Source organism: Pangasianodon hypophthalmus, chromosome 18 (assembly GCF_027358585.1).
Source record: "Pangasianodon hypophthalmus isolate fPanHyp1 chromosome 18, fPanHyp1.pri, whole genome shotgun sequence".
NCBI classification, from domain to species: domain Eukaryota; kingdom Metazoa; phylum Chordata; class Actinopteri; order Siluriformes; family Pangasiidae; genus Pangasianodon; species Pangasianodon hypophthalmus.
In genome coordinates this window covers 1456473-1465843 of record NC_069727.1, presented here as the reverse complement: position 1 = coordinate 1465843, position 9371 = coordinate 1456473, and the positions used below count along the sequence as shown (strand labels likewise).

Genomic DNA, 9371 nt, shown 5'->3' with positions numbered 1-9371 from the left:
CCACACACACACACACACACACACACACACACCTCTGACGATGACAAATGGCGTGTGGAGGAAATCTACGTGCTGCTCTTAGCATCTCTACTGAGAGACAGGAAACAGCTTCTGTAAGAACAACTGAATTTATTCCTCATTTCAATACAATCCAGCCGTAACGTGGAGAAAAACAGAAACAGAACATAGAGAGAGAAAAGTAAAGAACTTAAATATGAAACAAAAGAATACAGTAAAGATTAAACAGTTTAAAATACAAAAGTACAGTATGTACAAAATTATTTACAATACCGAACCCGTGGATTCGCCTCTACGTTATCTTTTATTCAAATGAACCGAACGTTTTTGTGTGCAACGTAAAAAATAAAATAAAATAAAAACCAGACAGGTTTGATATTCAGTAAGATGTGTGTGTGTGTGTGTGTGTGTGTGTGTGTGTGTGACTGTATTCAGGGTGTGATGATGATAAAGAAATCAGAAATAATTACAGAAATAATTACACATTTCCAAAACATTTTACAAAATAAAGTTTAAAAAAAAAACAAAGTTCTGAAATCAACTCGTATTTATTCTACGTTGTCATTAATGAAGAAAATAATAAAAGAGAAATTTGACCAGTTCACTGATTCTGTCTCTGTACATACGTTTACATTTACATTTACTGGAGTTACGTTACTCTAATACAGAAAAAAAGAAATAAAAAATAAAGTCACACAAAGTGAATTTACAAATATCTTTTGCAATGTATGTTCGAAAATGGATTTAAAAATTTATTTAAAGTTTTAAAAAATGCACGGGTTCGCAATTTAAGGAAGAAAAAATGGTTCCTTGGATGTTCTTTGGATGTTCTAGCGTGGGTTCTACGTGGAAACCTCTCGGGTGTAGGGTTCTACACATAACCTTTAACGATGGGAACAAACCAAGAACCATTTAGAGTTCCAGATTTACATCGTTGTTTTTTTTTGTGAATAATTTAGTTTAGTACTAAAGTACAGCACTGAAATGTATTTATTATATTTAGTATTTAATTTTAATATTAATTTTTCATTTTATATTTGTTCAATATATGTAACATTTAAATATTAATATTAATTTTATGTCTCTTTAGTATATTTAACATTTACATATTAATATTAATTTTATATTTGTTTACTATATTTAATATTTAAATATTAATATTAATTTTATATTTGTTTACTATATTTAATATTTAAATATTAATGCTAATTTTATTTTTGTTTAATATATTTAACATGTAATGTATTTCATGTTCAACCAATTTAATATATATTTATATTTAACATATGTTTAATATGTTAAAGTTAAAAAAAATTTAATATTTTGCATACATGTTAAATATAAATGTAAATATGTTCAATATATTAAATAAATGTTTAAGATATCCATGTGTGTATTTAAAAAAAATCTTTCATACATTGCAAAATTATATTTGTAAATAAATTGTGCATATATTTTCTTTATGAGCGTCTTATATAGTAAGTACAATCACAGTGTGTGTGTGTGTGTGTGTGTGTGTGTGTGTGTGTGTATGCGTGTGTGTGTGTGTGTTTGTCCTTTTTAAACTGTTTAAAGTCTGCTGAAAATGATATTGTAGATTACTGTAGCAGAATTTTATACATGATGCTCCACCCCGAGCGTGTGTACATGCACACCCACACACACACACACACATACACACACACAGCGTCTCTGTGGCTCTTACAGGACGTGGTAGATGAGTGTGTTCGGACTTTCCGGAGTGCTGCAGTGGGACTCGCAGGGACTCGGGGACAGAGCGTCCGTGTTCCTCGAGGACAGTCGGTCCACGATGCTGGTTAAACACTGCAGACTCGTCGATCCAGCGGATCTGTCCATCCCACTCGCTGCAAAAATAAACAACAAACAAACCATGCATCAAACAAAACACATAAACGCACGACAAGTATGAAAATACGGCTATAAAGTAAAGATGCTAGTCACTATAGTCACGATCTCGAGCTAACTGCAGTCTAAACTGTGTTTAGAAATAAAAATGTGGACAATTCAAGCTCCAAGACGCACAATATGAAATAAAACAACACAAAAGTACACAATGCCGTTTACTGGGATACAGCTACAGAGGAATGCTAGTCACTGTCTCATGCTAATCACGATCCACAACAGCCATGCTAGCAAAACAATCACTCAGTCACTTCTAATTACATAAACAAAAGTAGATCTTTTATAATACAGGATAAAGAATAAAGATGCTAGATCAGTATGAAAATACTGCGTTTGTGATATCAGGGCTACAAAAGATTAGCTTTATGCTAGTCAGTTTTATGGTAGTTAGTTTTAAGTTAGCCTCATGTTGTTCAGTTTTATGCTAGTCTGCCTCATGCTAGTCATTTTTATGCTAGTCAGTGTTAAGCCTCATGTTGTTCAGTTTTATGCTAGTAGATTTAGGCTAATCAGTTTTATACTAGTTAGTTTTAAGTTAGCTGCATGTTGTTCAGTTTTATGCTAGTCAGTCTCATGCTAGTTTTAAATTAGCAGCATGTTGTTCAGTTATATGCTAGTCAGTCTCATGCTAGTCAGTTTTAAGTTAGCCTCATGTTGTTCAGCTTTATGCTAGTCAGTTTTATGCTAGTCAGCCTCATGCTAGTCAGTTTTATGCTAATCAGCCTCATGCCAGATGCCAATTTCATGGTAATCAATCTAGTGCTAGATGCTAATCAGTTTTATGCTAATGAATGTTTTTCTTTATGATAAATCAGATTAAGCCAAGCTGTGCGCGTGTCCCGAATCACACCCTGCTCCCTACATAGTGCACTACAGTGTAACACAGTGTGTTAAAGACGACGATGTGATGATGATGATGATGATGTGATGATGATTATGATGATGATCTAATGATGATGAGAGAACAGCGCACTCACCGCTCTGACCTTCATAACTGTACACTGCTGCGGTGTTTAAACTGATCTGAGACCAGACGGGACTGCACACAGGCTGCGGGGAAACAAACACAACACAATAAAACTCCATGTACATAATAAATCAATAATAATTAATCAATAATAATAAATCAATAAATTTCTAAACTAAACGTAACAAATTGGCAAGTATCTTTAATATCAGCGAATTTATGTAAAAGCTCTTATTTTATGCTCATTTAAATGGTCTTATTATATTGACAGATAATTAAACTTTTAAAAAAATAATAAAAATTTTAAGGTTTAAAGTGTTGAAAGTAAATTAAATTCTATTTATGAGCATTTTACTTTCTCAGTTATGATTTTTTTAATTATTAAAAGTGTCTAATTTGTTTTATTGTTTTATCTTAAAATAAAAAATATTGACGAATATCACCTTTATTTAAAATTTTTTAGCATATATTGAATTCATTTTTTTTAATGTTCCTACAATTAATGTTGTAAAAATGTTATATGAAAATGTTTTAGTTGGAACTTGGAAAGACTTCGCGTTAGAGGTGTAATGTTTCGTAATTCTAAATCTGTTTGATTTTTTTACGTTAAATAAAAACAATGTCTAATTCCTGATACTTGAGCCAACCATTTCTGCTAAAAAAACAAAAGAATACAAAAAATATATATATTAAATTGTATTTGGTATTAAAATGTATTTCGGCTGTGTTTTTATTTTTTCTAAAAATGAGACACTTTTGTTGTTTTTTTTTTACACATTTTTTAAAGCCCTAGTCATACTTGGTGGATTTAGAAAGTCCTCAGCAGTTGCTTCTTTATTTCACAGCAGTCATTAAAAGAAAAAAAAAAGAGAAAGGAGGAGGAACTCCCACGCTAAGCTGAGCTGCGAGCGTGCCGAATCGATCTGGGAGTGAAAGCCACACCGGGCCGTGCAAGACGACACTGTGAGAGAGAAAATGAGCAGAACGTCCTGGCAGGAACCAGGAGGATTAGCTCAGGCTTCATTAGGCTGTAAAAAAGAGTCGAGTGGGAAAAAAAAATAAAATCTCCGCTTACATTTCACAGAAAAAAATAAAACGTGAGTTGAAGGGACTGTGATTAGCTCAAAAAAACACCACAAAACCAAGAATTATATGAAATATAAAATATTCAGATAGATTATTGATATACAATTATTTTTTTAAAAATTCTCTTTCCTTTGGATTGTTTCCAAGTGATAAAGATGATTTGGACGTCACGCTAATAAAATCTTACGCCTAAGAGCCCAGACGTGAAGCGGTAAGCTAATACACTGGCGTAAAGAAAGGAGACAGATGTGCACAGAGATTTATTATCGAGGAGGAAAGACGGGCAAAAATTTCACAGTTCAAACACCAAGGAGGGAAAAAAGACCACGAGACTCTGAAGATCTTATTCATGTTCGAGGAAGCATCATTATCTTCATGTTAGTTTCGCTAAATCAACAAGCTAGGCGATTATTAAAGGCTCCATCAGCTGAATTTCTGGCTCATAAAGAGAAACGTGTTAAGACACTGAGTGTATAATGTTTGTACTACAACAACATTTAAACCAAACAGAGCTAAAAAAAAATAAAATTAAACTGCAGTAAAACTCAGTAGGATTTGTGATGCTAGTTTAACGTTTTTTAGACGTAGTGTACTCTATAGATCTGCTCATGTGGTGTACATCACATACTTTTTCATTTTAAGAATAAAAATTGCATGTATTTTATACAAAAAGGCACAAAAATAGAAAGAAAGAAAAAAAAAAGATCAAAAAGATGCATCAAGACAGAAAAATCACAACTTTGTGTCAACTATAAAAGAAGGTAATAAAACAGAGTTTTAATAAAAAGTCACTGTATCGTTAAATAAAAAATACATTAAAAAATGAAAAACTAAATTTTCTGTAAGTCTGAATCATGCTCTGTTCACTACAACGTACAGAAATCCCACAATGCACTGCAGCACGTCAGCACCCTGTCATAATGCACGAAATACCCATAATGCACTTTGTTATAATCGTTAAACATAAGTGCAATTTAGATGAGCTACTTTAGGGACAAAATATAATACAATGTTATAATTAAAGTGATGATTTCTGTTCAGTCGAGTGGAAAAAAATCCAATATGGATATTGTAATAAATAATAAATTACACTGTTAATAAATTGATACTAAAAGTCTTTTTTACAGAAAATTCCTCTCATGTTCTGGATTAAACCATTTAAAGAAAAATAACATCACATTAAAACACTTACAGTTTGTGATACCTTTATATTTGAAGAAAGTCTTGACAGTTTATCAGAAAAATATTATGTTTTTCTTATTATATTTATCTTTTTTTTGGTAAAACGGTGTCATGTGACTGTTTTGTTTAGAGTTGCTGTAACATCCCTGATTTAATTCATTAGCTGATTAAGTTTTTTAACTACAAAATTTTGAAAAAAAAAGTATTTCAGTGGAAATGTAAAAATACAGATTAAATATATTATGATTAAAATCGACGTATTGCTGCAGGAGAGCGATCTACACTAACGAGCGCTGCTTTTGAAGCCGTGTTTGGATTAACGCTATTGAACGCAGCATGTGATGATTGAAGCCCCTGCAGTGAGCGAGTGTGTGCGATCTCTCAGGCGTGCTACACACCGTGCTGTCGGAGCAGGTGGATGATGATGATGGACTGGAGGGTTGGGAGCTGCTCTCTCGGCTGTAGTAGTTCTCCACCCGCTCCCTCAGCAGCTCCTGCAGGCTCTCGATGTAGTTGATGGCGTTCCTCAGGATCTCCACTTTGGGAAGTCGTTGGCTGGGATTGGCCGACGTGCAGCGGCGCAGAGCCTCGAACGCGTGGTTCACCTTCTTCAGCCTGCGTCTCTCGCGCATGGTGGCGGCGCGCCGGCGGTCCACGCTGCTCGCTTTACGCTTGCAGGCTTTACAGGCCCACTGCAGGCAGCTCCCCGCCTCGTGGAGGCCCCCGGGGGCCCGGACGTGCTCGTCCTCGTCTGATTCCAGCTTCACCGACGAGTCAAACATCAGCGCAGAGTCGTGACATGAAGTCCAGGAGTCCATGTTTGTGGAGGAGAGAAGAGAGGAGCTGAGAGAGGAATCTGAGACTCTGCTCCATACGGCCTGCTCTTATAGCACCACACCTCCACCACGGGGTCAGTCCTCCTGCCCTATTGGCCCTCACACCCCCCCTTTACCCCCCCTTTACCTCCCCTTACCCCCCCATACACCCCACCCAGTTTCACACATGTGCATGGAGGAGAGTTTCTCATTCATCATCATCAGGAAGTAAACACACAAACACAAACACACACACTATTTGTGCTATTTTTATTCTTAATGTGATTCTTCATATAAATGAAAATGATATAACTTTTAAGCTCTTACTTCCAAGCTTATTTTTGTTCCTAAATAAAACATCTCAACGTTACACTCGGATATCAAGCAAAAAAACATCCGTCTCGCTCTTTATTCGGTTCCTCTGGAGGATCTGAAGATTTCCCTTTGAGAAAATGTTTTCAGTAAAATTTCTTTTAGAAAGCTGGAACAGTTAAGCATCCAAAGAACCGCTTAGTCTGTAAGCGGTCTTTATTTTGTTCCTTTCCATTTCGTAAAGTTTTAAATGAAACTCCTATTAGAAGTTATTGTGTTTGTTCCTCTGAGGGAAGAGAGACGGCTTTTCCATCCAGAAAACTTCCAGAAAACTTTGTTTATTTGAAAAAGCTAGATCTGTTAACAATCCTGAGAACATCTGAGAAACCGTTGTACTAAGAGTTCAGATATAGTCTGTATGTTTAATATGCAAGCACCGTGAACGTTACAAGCTTCATCCCACTGAAGGAAGCTTTAGGAACTGATTACAGAGATTCTTTATAAAAAAAAAAGTTCCCAGTGAAATCTCTTTAAAATCTAGATCATCATAACAAGGTCTCTGAATCTGTGCTGTAAAAACTTTCAGAAATTAAACTCAGAAGGACTTTCAAGGTGGCTTTAAAGTACACAAGATAAACTGAGGTAAAGAGTGGAAACAGAAAGAGGAGAAGAAAATAGTGTGAAGAGAAAAACTTTACAGCTGAGATTTGGAAGAAATGACGGAAGTGCAGTGACGGAGAAATGAGAAGAGTTTGAACGAATAAAAGAGTCAATCAATCAATAAATCAATTTCATCAACATTTTTTAATTTTATACATTTCGCTAATTTTAATTTAATAAATAAAAAAGAAGTCATCTGTGTATGAGAGCTCATTCCTCCGTTTTTCTTGAGTATGTGTGTGTGTGTGTGTGTGTGTTACAGATGTGGCACAGCTGGATCAGAGCGATGTTACTGTGAGTCTGGAGTGTGTTAATGAGTGTGAGTTAAAGCTCATTAAACAGGAGTTAAATAGAGTTAAAGCTCATTAACAATCGTGTGTGGAGTAAAAAACAGACGAGAACCAAAGCGTTAATTCTGGAAGCACTGAACCTCGTCTTTGAATTTTAAATTAAATATGCAGTGCTGCCATCACCGTTCTTCATTTATCTTCATTTATCAGAACGGATTTGGAGTGATAGAGTGGTGTCCTGGGTTATTTATTTATTTATTAAAGAACAACTCATGATACTTTTTAGCCATTTATAGTTACATTTAACCCTTTCATGCAAAGTGTCCATGCTTATGGACAGTTCATTTAAAGCTCTTAAAATATAAAATATATTTAAATTAAAAATATATAATTAAAATATATTTTAGGAAAATAATTTATAAATATAAATGTAAAAATAAATCTAAAATGTAAATCACCTTCAAATCTGTTTAGAGCATTGCTGTAATTTAACATAAACTTGTGTAGCTCTCTAAACTATATGTTGTTGTCAATCTTTACTACCTTTCTGCATAATAAAATAAAAAAATAACAAAAAAGTATTTTAATAAAAAATATTTTTTTGTGCTAGACTTCACTGATCACCTTAGGTTTCTATTTATTTTATTTATTTTTAGTTATTTTGTTTATTTTTTTACCTTCTTGCAAAATGCAACAGTCCTAAAGTGTTTTTAAGTTTTGTGTTTCAAAAATTATATTTTCTATAATTTTGGAAATATTTTAGAACTGAATATTAACATTTTTGGTTTATTTATTTATTTATTTATTTTGCACATTTACTCATGGTATTCTTATACATGGACAATCCATTCATTTTTTTTTATTATAAGTGATATTAAGACAAAGTAAAACCTCATACCTTGTGCAATCTAAAGAACCTGGATATGCTTATAAACAATTTATGCATGCAAAGGTTAACGTCCCTAATGAGTTCCTGTTCTCACTTACGTTATAGCAGCTATAAACATCAGATTCCTCAGCAACCTCTTTTTTTCTCTCTCTAATAAACTCAGCTTGTCGTGTTACCAAGAAAATGCAAAGAACACCTCTGTCCTGAAGATGTCGAAAAACTTAAAATTAAAGCTTTACCTCTGACACTGGAGACTCCTTCCATGAATGTTAAATAAACGTCTCCTTACAGAAAATTTTTTAACATCCGTATCCTGTACGAATCCCTGTGAATGAGCTGTTGCTATAGAAACGATAACGTTTGAGAACGAGCGCATTAATATAAACCTGCACTACTTTATAGAAAATTAATTTGTTCAAAATAAGAAAATCTTAAAAATCGAATATAAATCAGTGCACAACAATGCAGTGTTCACAATTACAACACTGTGTGTTGAATATCACAATAAATCATATATCTGATTATTGGAGCATTCCTGAGATCTGTAGCAGCAGTAATGACAGGAGACAGCGGCTGGTTTTGAGGCGGTTGTGTAATATAAAAGGTTCTCGTCCTGTTCCTGCACTTTACAGCTCATCAGTCGGAGCTTTACAGCGGCGACAGTTAATACGCTACAAACAGCCATCTTTCTCACAACGTGTTAAAGTGTTTGGCCTGATGAGAGTCTGGGAACTGCAGCTAAGCAAACACAGGCGCTAAATCACACACACACACACACACACACACACACACAGCTGAAGAAGACATCGAGTGTGTGTGTGTGTGTGTGTGTGTGTGTGTGTTTAGATCAAAGCGAACAACACAGACAACGAGAAAACCTGCCAGTGTGTGATTAGTAAAGCTCAGAGCAGTGATGTTTTATATTTTATTTTTATTAAAATTAGTTCTCAAATTAAGATTCACTCTAGATTTTTTGCATTTAGTTTAGTTTTTAGTTGCATTTTCTATTATTTCTATTTTATTTTATTTTTCTTTATTGTATTTATTTTAGTGCTGGTTTTATTTTTTAGAACTTCGATCTAGTGACAGATTGACAGAATTTGAACTGTTTTTGTGTCTTTTTTTTTTTTAGACAGAAATGAAATAAAGTTCATGACCACACACTTCTCTTCTATTCTACACAATGTCTAAGAGAGAGACAGAGAGAGAGAGAGAGAGAGAGAGAGAGA

General features: G+C 34.2%; 1 protein-coding gene across 1 annotated transcript; it reads right to left on the bottom strand.

Moving 5' to 3' along the window:
• On the bottom strand, positions 1-6105 carry myf5 (myogenic factor 5). The gene is made up of 3 exons (XM_026909928.3): positions 5575-6105; positions 2919-2991; positions 1-1883 (listed from the first exon to the last, which is right to left on the bottom strand). The coding sequence occupies exons 1-3, from the start codon at positions 5992-5994 to the stop codon at positions 1720-1722; spliced, it is 657 nt and encodes a 218-aa protein (XP_026765729.1). The 5' UTR covers positions 5995-6105; the 3' UTR covers positions 1-1719.
• Positions 6106-9371: the final 3266 nt, after the last annotated feature.